Source organism: Anguilla anguilla, chromosome 3, assembly GCF_013347855.1.
Source record: "Anguilla anguilla isolate fAngAng1 chromosome 3, fAngAng1.pri, whole genome shotgun sequence".
NCBI lineage: Eukaryota > Metazoa > Chordata > Actinopteri > Anguilliformes > Anguillidae > Anguilla > Anguilla anguilla.
In genome coordinates this window covers 59148746-59171471 of record NC_049203.1, presented here as the reverse complement: position 1 = coordinate 59171471, position 22726 = coordinate 59148746, and the positions used below count along the sequence as shown (strand labels likewise).

The 22726-nt window shown below is 41.0% G+C and overlaps 1 protein-coding gene across 1 annotated transcript; it reads right to left on the bottom strand.

The window, feature by feature from the left end:
* Positions 1-12717: 12717 nt before the first annotated feature.
* Positions 12718-20790, bottom strand: cfl1 (cofilin 1). The gene is made up of 4 exons (XM_035410686.1): positions 20642-20790; positions 14932-15242; positions 13942-14018; positions 12718-13694 (listed from the first exon to the last, which is right to left on the bottom strand). The coding sequence occupies exons 1-4, from the start codon at positions 20732-20734 to the stop codon at positions 13582-13584; spliced, it is 594 nt and encodes a 197-aa protein (XP_035266577.1). The 5' UTR covers positions 20735-20790; the 3' UTR covers positions 12718-13581.
* Positions 20791-22726: the final 1936 nt, after the last annotated feature.

Genomic DNA, 22726 nt, shown 5'->3' with positions numbered 1-22726 from the left:
GCTACATTTAAAAAAAGAAATAAACAACAAAGAAGAAATTGCAGTGGTTCAAGATTTGGCGAAGGTTTAGCTTGCAAATACTTTTTAAGTCCTATTGTACTTACATTGAGATGTAGAGCAGCCCGAAAGCAAACGTTTGAATAATTGCTGTAGAGAAAATCATTCACACCCACCTGTGGGTTTCTGCTATCAAGTGTGTGAAAAGGTGTCATCTACTTTCATATCTCAACTGCCACAATCAGCTCCACACCCTCACTGGTGGAAAGACTGGGGTCATCATAAAAGTCCCCATTCTGATATGAGGAATATGGGAACATCGGCATTTGTGCACTGCAGTTTTCTGTTGTGTTAAAAGTTCCCATCATCTTCACTTAACTTTTCCTAAATCTAGCCCACTTTTTTTTTTTTACCTATCTCTATTTTGGGTGGTGGGCACTGTGATTTTCTCCAATTCTGTTCAACATGTGTATCTGCATTGTTATTTAACTATACTCAGATAATAATTAAGTGTAATGTCATTGCTGTTTGCCTCACTCATGATTCCTACTGTACCTAAAACCCAAGAACTCAAAGCACTATAGACTAAGACAAGCAGTAAAATTAGTACTTATTTTCCTGCTTCTGTTTGGCATTGTGTGTGTCTTCACTCTGGAGCTTGAGTATGGGAAACTGGTCCTCTGGCTGCTGCAGTGTATTCAGCACCAGGTGTACCAATGACCAGGTATAGCCATTTTAAAACTTTTCCACTTCAGTACTGCAGAGCCCACCTACATTTTAATGCGCTCAATGAAAATGAGGCTTTTGTTGCTAAAGCTTGATATTGAACCACTCTAGCTCTGCAGTGATGGACTGCTTGTGAATATTACACTGTGAAACAATCCCTGTGAAAAATACAGTAACTTACTGGCAACTGGTTGCCAGCAAGTAACTATAAATTAATTTGCAATGTTATTACTGTAATTTGAAATACAATAACCATTACTTTAGTGTAAACATGAACACAGTGTCACAATGTAATAGCAAAATACAAAACTGTACTGTAAGGTTTATGTTACAACCAAGGACCAAACAACACTTGAACTGAGGTCGCCTGGGTGAGAGGCAGCCACACTAACCACTGCCACAGAGACAAATTCACCTGTGGCAGAGCATTTTGGCAGCCCCACTAGCAGATCACTACCTCTACAAGTTAACTGATGGATTTTTGTTACCATAACTGGAAATTACTGTACATCAAAACTTCCAAGTAGCCTGCTGTTGCAAGTTCTGCAAAATGACGTGAGGACAATGCAGTGACCTGTGAATGAAATTATGTTTATTGTTCTACAGCATTGCAAAAGGAGGCATTCATCTTATTGACAACAGAACACTTAATTTCAAACACGATTATCTTTCATGATATAAATGAAAAGTGTAATTATTTTGGCCATAAAATGTATGCGTTAACAGTAATAATAAACCTTTATATATACGGTGGGAGGGGGGATTGCAATACTTTTGCCAATCACTTATTCTTTGATGAAGGATACCACATGGAGATTCAGGAGTACTGCTTTCCTCTGGACTTCCTGTCTGATCCAATGGTAGATATGGACCTTTGAGGAACACCTGCCCTATCAGCTTTTTGAGAACTTTTGTTTTTCATTATTGTTCAGTTTTAGGAGTCAAAACCTTTACTGTAATTGGTTTCACATCCCATGTCATGTATAGGAAATGGTTGCCCAAAATGCATCACCATTCACAGTAATAAACAGTAAAATCATTTCACAGTATCTGCCTGGAATGTAGTTAGGCTTTTATATAGTACGTTTTTAATGCCAAAAACAGAAATTGTTACAATAATATTGCAGTAATTGTCAAAAATCTGTTTAGAAATGCAGTATTTCCACAATGTTTTCAAAAGTACATTTTATTCTTATTCTTATTCTATTATTATAATTATTATTATTATGTAAAGCTCCACAAAGCTTTTCAAATGTATTCAAGATTGATAGTTCTATGGCATATTTGAAGACATCTTCCTCAGTGGAATTCAAACCATGGACCTTGCAATACAAAAGGAGTTGGTAAACTCTACACTACCAATGTAAAGCACATGAGTTTTTGTTATTTTGTTGGTTTTATTATTCATCAGTTCTTCTGGATGTGATAATAATAATAATAATAACAAAAACAATAATAATAATAATTTTTCTTATTATTATTGTATATTTTTAATGAATATTTGCATGTTCTCAGTTTCACATAATCTCTGTGGAAGTGGTGTTTGGGGGAGAGCATAGGTGAGTTTTCAGTGCTTAGTAAAAAAACATTGCTGTAAGGAACTCAGATACACACAATCAGTATTTCGTTGTTGGAATGTAGTGTTGCTTTTCTTATCCCCATCTGTTGCTATTCGGAGTACATGATAGAATCTGAATATCATTGCATATTTCGTCCATAGGCTGATTGCTTATTTCTGCATGACCATTGTTCTCCACATAAACATAACTGCATTGAGCATTGCCTATGATTTGTGACTCGTTTTATTGAATGATTGAATGCATTTTGTGTTTGACAGAAGCCAGAGGATTATTTAGCAAACGGTACCACAGCTATTGTGCCAGTGATGCTGTGGAGAGGGCAATGCACTTTTGCTTAATATATATTCCCAGATATCTCACCTTTACCATGCGCAAACCTTCCAGTGGTTCTGGGACTCTGAGGGGAGGGATTGGAAGGTTTAATCCAGTTACATTTAATTCTATTTCATAGATGAAGAAATGATTTCAGAATTTTCTGGAATTGAATTTTGAGACTCAGTTCGCATTAAAATGTGTGAATAATGTGGCTTTTATAGGGAACAGTGAACTTTGATCTTGCCCATTTGTGTATAGTAGGAGAGATGACTGCTTTACGGTTGATTGTGTGGGTTGTTTGCTTTGAGTCTCCTAATCAGGGCACTGCTATTTATCTGTAGATAAAGGTGATAAGACTAAACAATGAGAGATGTTATTGAGACTCATATAATGGATATTACACTGACTAGCTGTTCATTTATTTATTTAAAACTTACATGAAATAGGTTGAACAATATATTTGCAGGACTGGTTGACTATTGGCTTGTAAGTTTTTCTGATTTTGTGTTTAGTTATGACCTGGCAGTTTTAGTACTTCATAAAATTGAAAATTTAAGATGACCTTCCATAATTGCAAATAAAGCCCTATAACAACTGGCAGGACACAATGTGTCTAAGTTGTCTCTACATGGAATATAGTTTTGCCTTTATTGATTACAAATGATTCTGTTAATTTTTAAAAACTATTAAATATTTCTCTTGTAAAATTTTTGAGGAAACTGGCGATATCATATGAACCGGTATAATGTATTTCAGAACTGGGAAATGTGTCAAGTTTCAGGTGAAATTCTATTGTTTTAAAAACAACAGTATAATAATCTTATATATAAAATGCATCTATTTATCTCATATGTGTTCACAACACTCAATGGAGAGAGAGAGAGAGAGAGAGTGTGTGTGTGAAAGAAAGAGAAAGAGTGTGTGAGAGAGCAAGAGAGAGAGAGAGAACGAGTGTGTGTGTGTGAGAGAGAGAGACTGGGAGGCTAACGAAGACAGAGCAATGAAAAGTATAAGGTGCAGATGTTAACAGTTCGGAGAGAGGGCAAGAGAGAAAATAACGTGGAGAATATAGAGGAAGAGGTACAGGTAGAGTATATAACAGGCAGTGTGTAAAAGGGTAAACGATTGGTGAGAAGATGAGAGCAAAGTGGGTGTGTTGCTATGTAGAATGAGTGGTATGCTGCCCGGGCTGTTGGAGTGGTTGGAGCAGAACAACTATCCCCTCTTCCTCTTCATACTCTCTTTCCTCTTTTTCTTGTTGCTGGTGGCAGCATCTCTCTCTCTCTCTCTCTCTCTCTCGCCCTCTCTCTCTCTCTCTCTCTCTCTCTCTCTCTATCTCTCTTGCTCTCTTTTCTATTGCTTTCTCTGCATCTCTCGTGACTTTTAGAAAGTCTTTATTTAATAATTGTTAGGAAAAGAGTATCAATTGGAGGGAGGCATTGAAATAATATCAGAAAAGCTGAGCAAGTGATCTATCCCTTTAAGCTCTCCCAGGCTGCTATTCGGTTTATGACAAGCATGCTCAGTCTGTATTTTTTAATTGCCTGCAGGACTAAAAGTGTCCAGCCTAGCTTTTCACACTTTGCTTTGTGAATTGCCAGCTTTGGTTGGCCAAACATAAAATTGATCAGAAAGCTTATGTCTTACTCCTGCTTGGTTTTGTATCCAGCAGAAAAACAACTTAGTAGAACACCCTGTCTAATTTTCCCACCCTAATAACAGCTCTAAGACTAGCCATACCCTTGTCTCCCTCTCTTTCACTCCCCCTCTCCCTCTCTCTCTTCTCTCCCTTCTATATCTCTCTCATTCTCAGTTCAACCTCAAGTTGTAAGTTCTAAGTTGTTTAGTCTAATGCCATAGACTAATGTTTTTGTTTCAGCTGTTGCATAACATATTTGCAGCTGACATTTCATCTCTCATTTGCATCTGTAGTTCATTGTCAATATCAAGTACCGTATGCACAGTATGCACTGACAGGTGATTTGAGCAGCTTTGTGAATACTGGAGAGCTTGAGTTTACAGGCTTTTGGGGTTTTTTAAATTTGTGTTGCTCTGTAACATAATCTCTGCCTCGCTGTGCCATAGTGGCTCATCAGGTGAACTAGGTGCCTGCTCCCTGCAAACAGCCGCAGTGAATGTGTTGCCGTCCTCTGGCACAAGCACTGCACAGCTCAGCTGGAGGGAAAAGGAAGTGCCGCCTGGCCGTGTGCGTATAGCGTCCCTGTGTGGGAGCTTCCAAACTGATGGAGACATTGCAGCGGGGGGATGAACCTTCAACTACAATTGGAAATTTTAATTCAGGGAGTAGATTTGGGGCACGGTAGTGCAGGAGGTGGTGCTCTGTCACCGCACAGCAAGAAGGTCTTGAGTTCGAGTCCTGGTCAGGGTCTTTTTGTGTGGAGTTGGCATGTTCTCCCCGTGTCTGTGCGAACTTCCTCTGGGTACTCCGGTTTCCTTCCACGATCCAAAGACATGCCGGTCAATTGGAGAGTCTAAATTGCCCATAGGTATGAGTGTGTGAGTGTATTCCTGCCTCTAGCCCAATGAATGCTGGGATAGACTCCAGCTCCCCACTCCCCCACCCTCACCCCTTGCAACCCGGACCAGGATTAAATGGGTTAGATAATGGATGGATGTAGTATATTTGTAGGAATTTATAGGAAATAGGTTTACCCATACATTTTCACCAATACAAATATGAATGCACAGTCAACACAATGCCCTGATTTATCTTCCACCAAACTGCATGGTGCACATACTGATATAGTTTAGTCATGCAAACAGCAACATATTTCAGCAACGTTACCGGCTCATTTAGACACACCCATCCACACGATAAACCTGTGCCGATTGACAAACACCACCACACTGCAGCTGTTCGCACGCTCTGACAAACAATCCAACAAACAGTACCGCAGTCCACAGATCCAAAATGTCTTCTGGTGCCTGCCTCCTCTGCTTCTCTGAGCTACCCAGGATCTGGAGAAAGAAGGAAGATTCAACGGTCACTCTTTGAGGAGAGAAAGACAGGCACAGAAAGACAGACTTGGTGTGAGGAAGACAAACTAGGACATAGTAGTGGGAGGGAGTGGCGCAATGCAAGATCAACCTGACTGGCGTCTTTTTTTTTCTCTCTCTCTCTGCTATGAAGATGGACCGCAACGCATTCCTTCCATCCGTGTATGTCAGCACTCTCATCAAACAAGACCAGGTCAAAACCTAGCATATGGCTGGACCGGCCGACCAATGGTGTAACTTCATAACTCGGCCAACCAATGGTGTAACTTCATCGCTCAGTCACAGACATTCGCGTTTGTAAGGCTGGCCCCGCCGTTGCGGTCCAGCCAAAAAGAGGGGTTGCTACGCATTTACGTTGACAACACAATTTGTTGTAATTATACCATTCACACTCAGTATATTTTATGCCTTATTCCTAAATATATTCCTGATACTGTTTTACACAGGAAGTTGCATTTTTGTTACTTTCTCATGGTTGCAGATTTATGGGGACTAAAAAGCTTCAACTTCAAGCGGGCTCCACAGAATCTGTTTCAGTGTTTTATATGCCGAAGCCGAGGGTGTTAAGTCGTCCTCTTATTGCACTAACTGCTGTTTTCGCTGTGCCCCGTTCTCTCTCTCATCTGGCGGAATTTGAGCAATGTATCATCCTTTGTTTTCTTCTCAAAGGAAGTAGCAGAACTCACGGTCACGGCAATTCCCCATTCCTGTTAGTCCTGTTATATTAATACTCACCTGACACAAAGGCTTTAAAAGATTTAACTTATGAGACTTTATGGAGTTCACTTTTAGTTTTGTTCTCTCAAGAAGCCAGCTCAGTTTCCTGGAATATATCACTCTCAGTTTCGGGGTTAATAGCCGGGTGGATTTCTTCTAAATTAGAAGCCATGTGTGCAATTGCTGTACGGCATTGCTATCAGTAAATACAACATTTATTCTTATTATTTTATTATGTAAAATTGAAATAGAATTAATACCGTTTTCTAAGTGCTGATGAGAGATCAGTGTAGTGTAAAGATGCTTGGAGCACCGAGAGGCCTTTTGGATGTAATTCTCACAGCATCTGCCTTTTTAACTGATATTTGTAGAAAAATAAACAGGTGCACATTTGGGCCACTCTCTGAGGGAAAACCTGTCAGTTCTCCCTTATGAATGCAGTGGCCAGATATGAGTTTGTGATGACTTTATGGTTAGCTCTGTGGCTTCTCCTTTCAGTGATTCTTTTCTCCTTCCAGGACAGGAGTGCAGACTTATTCCTCTGTTGGCCTTGTTTTTGTTGTTGTTGTTCGCTGGTGGTTTGAGGGGCATTCCCAGGGCCTCTAGTTTAATGAGCTCCTATATCCTGCATGACCCAGATCTTACATTTTCTGTTCTTGGTGGGGTTTTTTTGTTCGTTTTTTTTTTTATATTGATTCTTTATTTATTTTTCCAGGGTGGTTTATTTATTTAGTGATGGCCATCTGACACACAGAATTTGTCTTTGTGAAACTTTTTAGCTAGGGCAATATTGGTGGTGTTTTTTTTTTTTGTTGTTTTTTTTGTAAAAACTACTTAAAAGAAGAGATTTGATATTGGTTTGGACAATTAAGTACAGCATGTTTGTGCTTCTAGTAATTTTAAGGTGACGGTTTATGCCAGGCAAGGTTTACTGGGGAAACTTGAGTCAGTAGGAGACTGGGGTGACACCTAGTGGCCTTATAGCAGCACTGCATACCTCCGCCAGCTCCCTGCTCTCTCCCGGTTCTTTCTCACTGTTATTCCAGGCGTGTTGAAGCAGGCAGGATCTGCACTTCAGAAATACCGTTAGGATTTAAGAGCCTGAGGGGAGGGAGGGGTAGGGGTGTTTAAGAAGACAGGGAAAAAATGAGAAAGATAAGGATAAACAAGTGGAAAAGATTGAAAGGGAAGGCGAGCTGGCATAACAAAGCGTAGATTTATAGAGTAAAAAGGGACGGAATGAGACGGGCGATACAGGTTGTAGAACAAGGAGAAAAATAAATAAGTCCTTTGGGGAGTGTGTTCCTATGCGATATATAATCTACCACAGACAAAAGGAGGGGAAAATAAGAGGCTAAGTTGCTATACGTCAACAGAAGCTCACCTGGCAACTGAGCCCTACTTCAATTAAGGACAGTATGACAGTGCATGACTGGACATTGTACATTTACACAACATAGCTTAACATATTTACTGTTTTTATTATGAGAACAGATAATGAGAGTATATTATATGTGGGTAGTTAAACCATAACCAAATTGGGGCCTATATGGGAGGAATTATATTTTTACAGTACCTTTTGAATGATTTCAATGTAATTGCCTATCAATGTAGTTTGAATGAAAGGCTGTAACCTTTAAGTTTTTTCTGGGGTTTAAGTTAATGATATAGGTCTTATATCAGGTTCTTTACGTTAATGGATGTACTTTAACTATAGTCCAGTAGGTGTCAGCAAAATACTGATAATGCTCTTCAAATCATGTAGTTTCAGGCAAACTATGCTGTGTTTTGCATCCACTCCATTTTGAAATCCAGGCGCAGTTTGGATTATTAGAATTACCCTTGTGCCCTATATAATTTTTTTCCCTGTTTTATTTTTGTCTTTATCACCATAATTCTGATTGTATCAAAATTCAATAGTTACATTGTGTATTACTATACCATACACAACATCCACATTATATCATGTTACCATAACCTCATAACTTTGTAATCACCAGTATAAATCAGGGGAACCTGATCTGTGGTCACACTAACCAATTTGTTGAACAAAATTTGGATAAGCTAATAAAAGACAAATATAGGAGTATTGCTAACTTCATTACTTAAAAATTTTAAAAGATTTATCTGGATTATAAAGAAAATCTAGCAATCATTGGTGACCTCTACAAGGCCAGTGAGTACATTTCTGCCCATAATGCCAACAGAATTATAACTCCTTTGTTCAATCAAAGTGACATCTTGGCAAGTTTGAGGCACCTTGATGTGCAGTTAAGACCCTTGTTTTCTTCATAGTGTGTAGGAAGCCAAAATAATCTTCCACAGAAAGGAGAGTGAATGCAGGTCAGCGTACTTGCACATTTTACACTGACACTGAGAGATAAATGAATTATTTAATACAATTAAATACAAGTACAAACATTTGAAAATATTTTATATTTCAGAGTTAATGAATGGACTTCACAAAAATTTACAAAATGAATGCTTGCCATTTAGCTTATTTAAGAGAAGCAAATCTAATTTGGGAGACATTACTTGTAAATAGCCATAGTTTTTGAATGCCATGTTCTAGAATAACAGAAGTGTGTACTGCCCGTATCTCTTTTCCAATAGCGTGGAGTCATTACAGTTAAAAACAAACGCTGTTTGATATGATCACCGTGGTAACATATCACATGGAGTTCTTGCATTGGGTAGCTAGCTAACTGCTTTCACCAGGGCAGGGTGCTTTAAGATGGCTGTCTCATATGTATCTCTGTCTATTTGCCCATTTCTGCACTCACAAGACTTAGCTTAGTTATGAATGTCATTCAGACAATAACATTTTCAGCTGTTAATTATACATCAGTACTGTAAAGTGTAGTGCAGTGGGAATAGTGTAGCAGGCCAGGAACTCAAGCTGAAGAAAGTACATCAAACTTCAGCCCAGAAAAACAGGTTCAGAATCTTTTATTTGTGCAACTGCACCAGCATTACATGGCATGACCCTGCCTGTAAAATTCTGACTTGGTGGGCTGTGGGTCTCCTTCTAATGGTCAGAGTGGAATTTAATCAAAGGTTGCTACAAGTGTTGTGTTAGTGTGACAATCCAATCAGCAGTCATGTTCCTGGACTTTGATCTTCTTGATTAGTCATCGGTTGCAGTCCCTGTACCTTGGGGGTAGTGTTTGCTTCTGTGGTTCTCCTCAGATCTGTCCCGCACCATTACTGGACCTTGCTCATGAGTTATTTCCTTCTTTCATGGGTTTCATTTTTCCCAGTCATCTGCTATTTTGGTAGTGGGCTTACTGCTGAACAATGTTGGCAATATCTGTGAAAATATTATACTGATATTGCTAGGCCTGATAGTAAATTACACCAAGCGGACGAGTTAAAGAGAGATGGACTGTGCTATGTAATACACAAAATAAGAATTTATTTCTGGAGGCTTTTCCCTTGACATTTCAAGGATGCCTTTCAGGATTTTTTCATGATATTTTTCTTTTGACAAATTTCTTCACAGATTTTGAATGACTCTTAGAACCTTGCCCAAAGTCAAATATCATTCATTCTCCCCAGTAGCATCCAATGTTTTTGTAAGATATATCTTGAAATAGCTTAAAGTGAAATGTCTGATAATTTACTTTTGTCTCAGTAGTTACTGGTGTCCCACTTTTTATGTGCCATCTGAATACAATGGCCTGTTGCTGCTATAACAGACTATAATCTTCTGGGAAGGCTTTCCACTAGATTTTGGTAGATAGATACAGGGATTTGCTTCGATTCAGCCACGAGAGCATTAGCGAGGTTGGACACTGATATTGGGCAATAAGACCTGGCTTACAGTTGGCAGGTAGTGTTCTCTTGGCATTTGCCAAACTCAGATTCATCTATCAGTCTGCCAGATAGTGAAGCATAATTAATCACTCCAGAGAATGTGTTTCCACTGCTTCAGAGTCCAATGGCTGTGTGCTTTACACCACTCCAGCCAACAACCCATTCTACTGCCAATGTTTGTCTATGGAGATTGCATGGCTGTATGCTTGATTTTATGCACCTTTTACCAATGCGTGTGGCTGAAGTAGCCAAATCCACTAGTTAGAAGGGGTGTCCACATACTTCTGGCCATGTAGTTTTTTATGGAAGAAGAAAAAATCAACCACAAGAACAGCAGCCCTCAGTGCTTGGAGCATTACCTCTGACAGGACTTGGCTGAAGTTATCTGTGAATGTGCTCTATGGCCATGCATGCAGTCAGGACCTCACAAATGGCTCTTCACTCAAAGGGTAAAACTTCAGATTGCCTCCCCCCCACCCCCCCCCCCCAAAAAAAAAAACAGCGCTCATTCAACATACAGAAAGGGCAGCATACCGTGCTCTACTCTGGACTCCAATGATCACTTCCATTCCTAAATTTCCTCTTTCAGATGAGACCGGAAGAGGAAGCCAAGGAAATGCAGGCAGGATGTGCAGAGTGACTCCTCCTGAGGCTGTGAATCATTATTGAGAACTCCTGTGATGCATCTGAAATGAATGGGTGCAGGCAACTGTCAAATTCACTGCCCTGTGCTGGAAGCTAAATGCGATGAACAATAAATAATCTAATAGCAAGAATGAAATGCACATGCTTTAATTTACAAACCGTATAACATGTTGGGGGTGTCAGTGCCATCAAAACTGTATGCCATTTTGGATTATGTGTACAAATATTGAAAGGTGTTATCCAGCTCTGTATCATAAATGTCACAAAAACTATTTAACCTCGGAAAGAGCAGGGGCTTTTAAAAAAATAAAAAAACATTGGGAAATCAAAGGACGAAGTGGGTACATACATGATTTCTGGTTTTGCACAAGTATTTATGTATGTCATTTCATGCAGTTATTTAAAATAAAGAACAAGTGAAGGAATATAGCCATTGCTATCTCAAGATTAAATTCTGCACCAGCCATTGTGTAGTTTGAGTGGTGGTTAAATATGGAAGTTTTTAGATAGAGGTCTGTGCCCAAGAAAAGATAAGGGTAACATTTGCGAGCAAAGATATTTATTTTCCACATTGAGAGAGAGCTGTGATAAGATGGCAGACTCCCAGTAATAACCACTGCGTACAAAAATGGCACTTCTTGAATTTAAGCACCATTTAATTTTTTACATCCTATGTTGAATGACATTAGTTTTTTGTGTTCAAAAGAACAAACAAAGGCCTTGAAATATTACCCTTCAGTGGAAGGCTTCCTAATTTTGTGTCGTTATATTCTCTGGAACTGTAATCCAAAAAAATCTATTTTGATTTAATGAAGGTGGTTGGGGAAATGTTTTTTTTAATGAATGTTCAACAAAAATGTCATTCCCATCTAGGCTACCTGTATTTCAATTAAAATCATTGTATTCTATCTGTATATCAGTCTACTCATTACAGTCATTCCACAGAAATGGTTCACATTACTTCCCAACTAGAAATTGAATCATCTATGCCTTGCTTGATGATACGATTAGCCAATGCTAGCATTGAAAGTCTCACCAGTGTATTTAACTGTAGCTTGTGAATGGCCATTCAGCTCAAAGCTCTGGTTCCATGACAACCCATATTGCAGTATGCTAGCCACTGAGCACCAAACCGACAGCAGGCTGTCATGCTTCTTCATTCTGGAACTGTATGTGGAGGATTGAATCTTGCCAGCCCAATGTCCAGTCGTCTCTCCGTAGTACTCTTGGATGTTACCCATCCTGGAGATGCCTCAAATATACCAATATGGTGCAGGGATGTTACTGTGTAATGTCCTTATGGTAATCATTAAGGAGATGGACCCATGTGATTATATCATTACTGCATGTGTTATACTGATAGCCAGTACACCCCCAACCGTTTTGTAATCCTGGACCCTATAGATAAGGGGTGTCCAACAAGATCCAATCCATTTCAGGATTTTGTGCCAACCTTTGTTAGAGATATGTTTGAGCTAATGAAATTACTGTCTGGAATTTGTATTAGCACCAGCTACAGACTGCCAGTGTATCTTAAAGATTTTACTGTGCTCAAGCACAGCCTAGTTTATAGAGCGGTGAGAACTAAAACGAAGGTAACTGGTTGGAACCACCACACGGAGCAACCCTTCAGGACTGGAGTTGTCCACCACTGTTCTAGCTTAATGACACAGACTCACAGGTTGGGGGTTGTGGATCAGCAGGAAGAGAAAGCATTATAGCCAAGTGAACAACCATTCTAATGGTTTGACTTATAAATGTGAATTATAAAGAAGCCCTTTAAAAAGTCCAAAATTCAGCATACACAGTCTCTTGTTGAACAGCAATGCAAAGACTCGGTTGGTTTTAGGAACCAAGGACGTGAACCCATGTGTAAAATGAGGAAGACAACATGAGGAGGACCGGTAGTTAAGTGCTTTTTTTTATTTTTTATTTTAATTAGAGATAAGGAGACGATACAAAACATCCACCCTCCATCCAGCATCCCTTCACTCTGTACACAGGCTGTTACGCTACTTCGCTCCCCCTCTGCCCTCCCCCCTTCCTTCCGTTCTTCATCTCGATAACTCATTCAGTCACTTCATTTTAATCAGCTCTTTCAGTCCTAAAAGGAATGTGTTTGTTCTTCACACCAACAATGGTTTGGTTCAGTCAAAAATGCAAAAACAAACAAAAAAATAATAATAACAATAAAACAAAACTGGAATCATAATTTTGGAATTTGAACGTTTGGGCATAAAGTCAAAAGAATGCAATTAAAAGTGATCCTGAAAAAGGTTTGACGCGTCGCATTTTAAGTCAGAAATCTTTGAAGTGTTGTCACAGATCGCCTCAGTTACACATAAATGCTAATAAAACAGAACTAGAAGTTTGGCAAATAACATTGTAGAATTAAGTTTAACAGTATTCTGCAACATTCAAGTTTGAATTAATGGTTTATATGCCCAGTGCACCTTGCACTTCCCCCCCTCCTTCACAGCACCACTCAACTGGAACCCAGAACGAACAAAAACCTGTCAAACTTCAATTATCGTATGTATTATCATCCTTCATTAATTTTGACTTCAACATTTTTTTGCGTTTTGTTCTTCATTGTCAGAATTGGAATGATAGCCTGCAATTATGAAATTTCAGACCGACAACCACCCCCTCCCTCCCACAAATTGCCCCCCCACCCCCCACCCCCACCTTGCCATAATGGAATGAACAGCCAAACCCCTCACAAATTTGTGTACTGGTAGGCCTCAGTTGAAGCCTGGAGGTAAATTTATAGAGGGTATCCTTCGAGGGTAATGACTGACGTGCCTCCAAGTTTCTCTGCAAGGTTACGTCGGTCCTTTATTTCCTCCAAACCGTTCACTTGCAACTCGTGCTTGATACCTTGAATTGAGAGGGACAGAAATAATTCAATATGATAACATGAAAAGCACTTCTGGCATCCTGACAAAAATATTGCAGGATGGCAGTAGCTCCTACAAACCCTAAACCCTAACCAAATTTCACAATTTTTTATAAAAACCTGGTGCCAGCAGCAACATCACACCAGTAAAATGAGACATATATTCTTATGACCTTCATAAAAAGTTGGCCTCCCTTCTAGGTTTCATATCCTTAAATCATGACTCACCGGTCAATTTCTTCTTGATGGCATCCTTGGAGCTGGCGTAGATCATCTTGCTCTTCAGGGGGGCGCTCTCTGGAGCCCTGTGACAGGGAGGGGGGTGAAAGGATCAGGAGTGTGCAGTGACTGTCAAACCCACCCTGTACCTTGAGTACATTTCTGATCTTAATTTTACTGGTGACAAAAAAAGACTTGAATTAGTCATACAACTACCATGCCGTTATTTGTATCAACAGTTTACTTAAAATAATAAATAAAATAAAAAATAAAAAAAAGTTTAAGTGTTTACTTAAGGTAAAGCATTTTTAAATGGGTTACAACTAAGCACAAATGTTTACAGGGTAAAACAATTTGTACCATTTTAATTAGGCGTTATAGACTGGACAAACATGCCACCTCTTCTGGGCAACACTAGCTAGTTGTCACATCTTGCAACCATCCTGGTGTCGTTTTTTTTTTTTTTTTTTTTAATCCCCTCGATTTGTCACCACCTCCAAGCTGGCGAAAGTGCAGTGCAAATGCAGTCGTTTGCAACATGTTGGCAGTGGTGTGTTAAAATGCATCGCAAACGCAACTTTTCCTAATCAGTATACTGCCAGTGTTCCCTCTGTGTGGTTGCGCTGAAACCCTTTGCGACAGCAATAGACATGCTGCGCACTTCCCTAGTCACAGCTCGGCACAGCCTGCTGCTCCTCCTCTAACAAACCACCGGGGACCTCCTCCTTAACCGCGATCCCACTGACTACGGCAGCACAGCAAACGCACCGCATGCAAAATGTCACGTTGGGTTAGACGACAGGCCCCACAATGTTGCAACCGTCAAATTAAATGGATGTAATCAAATACAGAAAGCAAACACACCAACGCGCACATAAACTGTGACACGGCAGGAGGGGCTGCAAAGTAACCAGCCAGCCGAGCAAATTGCCGATGTTTCGAGTGTTGATATATGAAAGGGGTGTTCTCCCCCTTTCCAGCCAAATGCTGTCCACTCACCAGAGGATAAAGACCAAGTCCTCCTTCCTGGTTTCCTTGGTCTCGTAGGTGGCGTCGTACAGAGCGTAGCGACAGTCGTTGGGGGGCAGCATTTTGACGAAGTGAAGGTACGGGTCCTCGACCGTGGTGCCCACATCCCCCACCAGGATCTCGTTGCCCGGCTCCAAAATGATGTGCTTTTTGTCCTCGCTGAGGCAGAAGAGCACCGCCTTCTTCCTCTTCTTCTTCTCGTCCTCGTTGGCCGTGGCCTTGCGCACCTTCATGTCGTTGAAGACGGTCACCACTTCCTCTGTCACTGTGACTCCGGAGGCCTGGGAAGAGAGGCAGGCGTGAGGCATCGTGGGTAGACGCGCCGGGCGCTACAGTCTCAGCGCTACAGGCGGCCACAGGCTCAGCGCTACAGGCGGCCACAGGCTCAGCGCCAGCGACTGGGCCGCCGCCGCCGCCACCAGGAGGAAGGGGAACTAAACTGGCTGTCTAAACTATGCCCCGGCCCTGCGGTTCCAAATAAATAAAGTATACCATTTAAAAATTATTCATTTTTTATAAAATATTTTTAAACCAAAGCGTGAAGGAAGCCAGGGATTGGAATGATTACTGGAGGAGGAACGCAACCTCTGAGGACAACTGATAACGGAAATCGATAAGAGACACTAGGCTAACTGGAATATGAGCGGGAGTGGCAGCTGCACGCAGGACACGGCAAGCGAAAGTGAGCTGCACTGCATGCTGGACACACTGCAGGCAAAAGTGAGCTGCACTGCGCACAGGACACACTGCAGGCGAAAGTGAGCTGCACTGCGCACTGCGCACAGGACACACTGCAGGCGAAAGTGAGCTGCACTGCGCACAGGACACACTGCAGGCGAAAGTGAGCTGCACTGCATGCTGGACACACTGTAGGCGAAAGTGAGCTGCACTGCATGCTGGACACACTGCAGGCGAAAGAGAGCTGGACTGTCACACTGCGGCCCACCTGTCAGAAAAGCTGCGATGCCCAAATCCCTTCCGCAAAGCTGAATGGAAGCAAATCATGGCACGTTATGCTATAATGCCAGCGATGGGAGGGACAGAGTTTGAGGCCGTGAAAAAAAAATGTCAATCTGATCAGCATTCAGGACTTCATCTTCCAGCAGTAATGCGTGAAAGTAAACCCACCGAGTTTAGCCTTTTGGAACGACGTTACTCTCCTATTTGCTATATTCATTGTAAATCTGAGAAATACAATGAATGCAACCGACTAATTCCTCAAACTGCCACAAAGGGACCGTATCAATGCAAGATAAGGCAAGGAACACACTGGTATCGCAAGCATTCACGCTCGCGGACAAGGGTTACTGCAATGCAAGGGGAAGGGCAGCGTTGCCATGGTGAGCATGAGCACGGCGCACTGCGCGAACGCCAACGTCGCTGCCACCAAACACTTTCCCCGCGGAAACACTCAGCACAGGTGCCAGATCAGGCAGTGTGACTTACAAGACCTGGAAGTATGCAGAGTGAGCTACTCTGTGCAGTGCTTGCTACAGCTTAAGGGGGAGCCGTTTTCAAATTAAATTAAGCTGACCCAATATTCAAATGCTAAAGGAATGAGCTTCTGGGCAGAGTTGAGGATCAGGACACTGCTGAGCGGACTACTCGGGAATATACGCGGCTGACAGACAGACAAACAATGGGTCTTCTGTAAAAAGGGGGGGGGGGGGGGGGGGGAAGTGCAACATCACTGACTCGCGTTCACCCAGAAAACCGACGGACATCTTCCGATTTTCGTTAGCGCAGCACAACAGGAGCTAATCGCAGGTTGGGAAAAGGAACGGGGCCGCATGGGGATGCCGTTTTTGGCCGTGCGTTTGGTCCTTCAGCAACCTGTCGGCAGGAGATGTTCATTTGACTCTTGTGTACGCCAAACTGCTCCGTGTACTGAATACAGACATAATAAATGTCCCATTACAGTCTCTTCAGTCTTATTAGTTATGCTAAAGGTAACAGAAACGTATATACATTATCGATATGCATTAAAAAAGGGCAAAAAAGAAGTAACTGACTATGATCCACTATGAAGGAATGCTCTAAGTGCAGGGGCCTGTTTACCCTGGGTGTGACTGATTGTTCTTGCAAAATGGACACCTTTAACAATTACTTCCTGGTACTGGGCAAGAGACACGTTACGTAAAAACGAGGTCCGCACATGACCAACCAACCATGCAAGCGCACTTAATACAGCCCAACTGTGCGATGGCTTGTTTTCTTTTCTTTTTTTCTTCACTTGTATAAAGTTGTCATTGCAAAACTTTGGCTGCCAAACGCATTGATAAAGGAATCAGCGGAGTCCGAGAAGCTGCCTTAAGAGAACCAGCAACGCACGCATTCATTTTACCCTCTTTCCTTTGCGGACTAGTAGCTGCTGCCGAGTGTGACTCAGGGCACCACAACACAAGGCCCACTTCCCATATTCTATAAAAATATACGCATATCAAAAAGGTTCAGTGACATCAAGTTTCACCATGAGCACAGGAATGACTCAGGAAGCAGGTATCAGACTTATACCCACGAGCCAGTTAAGGTTACACCCTAGCTGGTCTCTATGTGAAAGACCTTTCTTCTCTCAGGAACAGACACCTCTTTCTTCCTGTCATAAAATGCCACGGAATGTCTCCAAAAGTCAAGGTTCAGGGAACAGCAGCACAGTCCAATTCACTTAAGAGGCACACCATCTCACACACTACGAGGGAGAAGGTCAGAAATTCCTTACAACAAAAATAAATAAATAAAATAAATAAATAAATACTACCCTTAATTTCACTGTTACATAAGTACAGAAACCCACACAGAGTTACTTTAACGCTTTCCGGTAGCTGGGTTTTGCCTCAGCAGGCGGTTTCATGAAACTGGCCCTAAAGATCTTTTTTTCCCCCCACTCAGTTCCATTCAAATACTACAAAACTACACGAGCACCACGGAATGGTACAAATATTAATATTACAGCTGAAAATCAAGGGCACTGACCAGGGCAAGACCACCAGAATACTGAAAAGGCGGAAACTTAGTCTAAGTCGTCAATAAGCTACTAAAGTGGTACAAGGTAAGGTAAAAGCGACACTGGCAAGGACTTAAATACAGAACTATTTGACCAACTTATTCTTGAAACAACTGCGAGTGGTAAATGCTCGTTTATATACGACATTATTTTTCCTAGGCTGGTCTATATTACTAGGCTTTACATAGCACAGCGTGGCAGCACAGTGGCCACGCATTTTAATGTCTGGTTCTAAGCCATCATTTTTAAAATAACACCGGGCAAAATTGTACAAGATAACTGTGGAATCATGAGTTATTCGTATAAAAATTGAATTTCCGTTTTGGAGAAAAAAAAATTCTCTTAGAAAAAAATCTACAGCGTTTAATTCATTCACTCTCACTTCCTCTTAATGTCAGTTAGCGGACAAGACAAGCCTGAACAAACAAACTTATTTGAAAAAAAGATGCATGTTAACTACCAAAAAAAACATGCAGCCTATGGACTACAGATGAAAATAACCCTTCCTGGCTAACTGTGGCACATTTACAGAAATGGTATGTATGTGCATTGCCCCTGTCAAATAAACTAACAAATACTACCGGTATCATTTTCGTATAGTTGGCTTGCTAAATCCATGCAAATGTGGAAACAACGGAAAACCGGATGCACTAATGCATTCTTTTTTAAATTCTTAATTCAATAGATGTAAACTAGTTCCTCGTGAATCTAGACTCAAACGCCCAGTACAGGGCAGAAAAACACAGCTGCGACAGGATGGAAAATCAGAGTCTAACATTGCTCAATGCCTATACCGGAACCGGTACTAGCTTTAGACACTGAAACACATGTCTAACCGTTAGATGGGAAACTAGGCCGGAACATAAACCACATGCGATTAATTCAGTGACAATTATTGTAATAAATTACATGGTTTCTCAGAACAGGCCCTTTGAGAGATACAAAAAAATAACCTAGTCGGTTATAGAAAACAAGAAGTGCCTTTTTTATACAATACTTCAGACAAAGGAAGAGGGAGGGGTGAAGGAATGGAACATGGTCTCTCGACAGTGCAACGGTTAACAGTCTTATTTTCTCAACGTAAAAAGCAGCATATTCTCATTTTAAAGGACTAAATGTGTCCAAATCAAACTAGCCAGACAGTCATTTTTTGCAGTACATTTATCAAAAAGAAAAGGTCTGTGCCCCGCGTACACGAAGACAAATGCTAGTATGCGTACGAATGCGAAAAGGCCTGTACGGGATAAACGTTCAGGCGCAAAACTGTATATTGTATGTAACCAAATAGAAATATAGCTAACTCGCTAGCTACAAAGCCGTTTAATTTATATTAGCAGTCCACCGTGGCTGACTAGTGTTCTGCAATGACTACGCGCCATTGGCTCGGATTGTCAATGTTGCTGCGTAGAACCAGGAAGGAACGGCGGGCAAGCAGCCCACACGCAAGCCTCCCTAAATTCTTGCGAGCTAACGGTATTTGGATAAGGTTATTCAGCATTCAACATTCAACAAATGCGGTTCGCTGCAACAAGCTTAATGATATTCAAATACCGTGAAAGCGATTGTTGGCTACACGTATAAAGAATATTTAAATAAAACCTCTTAAACCAAAAACTAGGGTGGGGCAAGACTGCAGTGTACTCTAGCGTTATCGTGTTAAAAGGACAGAAAAACTATACAATTAAGAAGCTAGCGTTACTGTAATATTTGTTTAAACAACGAAATAAAACGTATTCAATGGAAGAGTGATTAATACCTCAAATTATATTTTAGGTAGCTAGCCGTCGTTAGCGATCTAGCTACATGCGGCATTTGTAATGGTTAGCAAGAGAACGTTAGCTAGGCTGGTAGCAATTAAACAACTATTAAACAACTCAACGTTATCGACAATGCCAGCCATCCATGGTTGGCAAACTAGCTTGCGAGCAATGTTAACCGAAGACAAAGGTCCAGGGGGTCACATTCGGAAAAGACAGAATGGTTTCAAATTCAAAGCGGAATTCGAATGTACTACGCTCGTTCTGACGTGCACATTGGGAGCAAACTACCACCAGAAACAATGAACCGCCGCGGAACGGCGAGATATTGGCCAAGATAACTTTGCTCGATTAGCCAATTAGTTCGCACAGTCCGCTTGCCAGGCATATTGGCAAGCCAAATGGTAAAGTAATGTGAGAGGCTGACATCAGGCCGAAGTTCACAGAAATGACGAATGAAGAAGGAAATGGCGCCAGTTGTTTTTTGGGGTCGTTTTGTAGATTCCTCAACCTCATCGAAATTACAATAATCGCGTTTAAAAACTATCGGGGACGTCAAGAGCGCACCTAAAACGCAATCTTCTTTGATGGGTGGCAAGTGGCCGAGCACAACGGTATCACCATAAACATCGTTTTAAAACAAAGTAATAAAAAGCATCCAAATGAAATTGCATGGTGGTGGCGATTTCCTTTCGATAGTTGCTTGCTAAGCACCGCACCGAGCTACCCATCTATCGTTAGTTGAACAGCTATTGTGAACGCTATCTTAGCGTTATGCGTTTCAGAAAGTCAGCTAATAATCAAATAGCTGCAATAACGGAAAATGACATATAATATTATCCTAACTCATCCCTTATACAATGATAGTGTTAGTAGTTAAACGGGAACCACCTATGTGCTAAAATGTAGGTAGACATACCATGGTCGTATCTCTGTGTGTTTCGGGCGTCTGGATCGGAATTGAATGAGCAGTGATGGGGACTTCCTCGTCCACACACAAGATACAGCACATGGACGCGCCCCACTGCGCGCGACTATAATGGGTGGAGCGGGCATCCGGGGAACGGGATCACGCGCTTAACCAAGGGGGTAACGGGAACTGAGGTTGTGAAGCTGTAGTCCAGAAGGGCCAACATTTATGATATCTCGTTCAGTAATGGAAATACATCTTTAGGAATTTTAAAACCAAAGGGAGTACGTATGAATTTGGGCGCTAGATATACCCAAGAGTGGTATTATTTTTTTATTTAATACTTTGTTTTGCGTTAATATATAGTTTGATCTATAGCAGTGGTGTCAAACTCGTGCCATGGAGGGCCGTGTGTATGCAGGTTTTCATTCCAGCCTCAGATCTTGATTATATAATTAGTTAAATTATTTGCTGAATTAGGGATGCAGGTTTGTGCACAATGGTGACCCGACGTCTATGGTGACCCGCATTGTCTAAATAAAAATTTTCTTATATTCTGTGCTTCAATGCAGTTAAACGCATATGGCTGAATGAGTAATTGGACTCAATTAAGGCAGCATTAATTGGTTGGAATGAAAACCTGCATACACACGGCCCTCCATGGCACGAGTTTGACACCACTGATCTATAGCCTGTTATATTTATCAAGAAATATAAATGAATTGTGATTGTTTCTTAATTTATTTGTCAAGCAACTTACTATTTTGCAAAAACATAATGTGCTTGTACCAGACACCAAAATTCCGTTATTTTATGGTCTGTTGTAAATAATAGCACTTTATATTGCTTACTGGTCTCAGCTTTAAAGAACCAGAAGACTCCAAAGAAATCTACAGATTCTACATAATTATGAACCATAACCACATAAAAAAATATTGCGGAAGAAAGACAGCAACATTTAGATTATTTCACTTTCAGGAAATGTGTCAATGACAGAGGCAGGGGGAAGGAAATTAGGAAATCTGACAGCCACTAAGAAAGGTTGAGAGAAAATTTATTTGCCAGGAAACAGTGTTGCATTGAGTAGGGATAGAGAGGCTTTAAACCTTTTTTCTCTGTTCATTATTTGTTTCCTGTATGTCTTTTTTCCTAGACTTTACACTAGCTGGCCAAAAACAGCTTTAATACATATATATAATAACTGGTTTTAAAATGAACCGATGATCTTCATAGCCAAATTAAAATCATAGGCTGATTACAAAACAGATAATAAGGGCTACTTCTGTTTGCCAATTCTGCATTATCCCTTTTATTGATAAATGTATGTGAGCTGACACAAATACAGGCTTCGACCAATGATTGTTGTTTGCGATGCATCAACAACTGGGAACAGCTGCTTTAGACAATCAACAATAATGGACACACTGTACTAATTTTGGTGCATTATCACCCAACGTGGGTCTCGCACTGCATCTCTGCGCACTGTCGGTGCAGCGTATACTGTATTGCTACAATATTCTCTATTCAGACAAACGGTAACACGCTGCCACAGATTGGGCGTCTGTTCGTCAATGTACTATGTCATCGTAGGCTATCTCTCTTTCGTTCACTCTCTAAGGTTAGTTGAACTCACTTCCAAATAAGGAAGCGAATGGTGGCGGCAGTGCGCGCACTCAATCTCGCGCACACCAGGAGGCTCGGCGGCGCCTATCGCCATATAAGGCAATAAGGGTATTTCATTTCTACAGCGAAATTCATTCAACGCGAGAGGGTGCATTGAACAGCAGAAAAAAAGAAACGAGACAGAATTCAGACAGAGGAGGAGAAATGGGAGGAGGAATAGAGAAAAGGGCAGCAAAATGCAAAGAGGGAGGAGCAGTAACAGACTGTCGCTATAGAAAATGAGTGGGTCAGCAATCTTTATTTCAGGCAGGGCGATTTTTTAACGACATTTTATAATTGCGCTGTCTGTATATACACATTTTTCACGCAAGACGATCATTTGTATGTGCAATCACGACATGTTTATATGTAAGGTAACTAAAAATACAACCAATTTGTCACCAATATGGCTGAATAATTTAGAAGAGACAA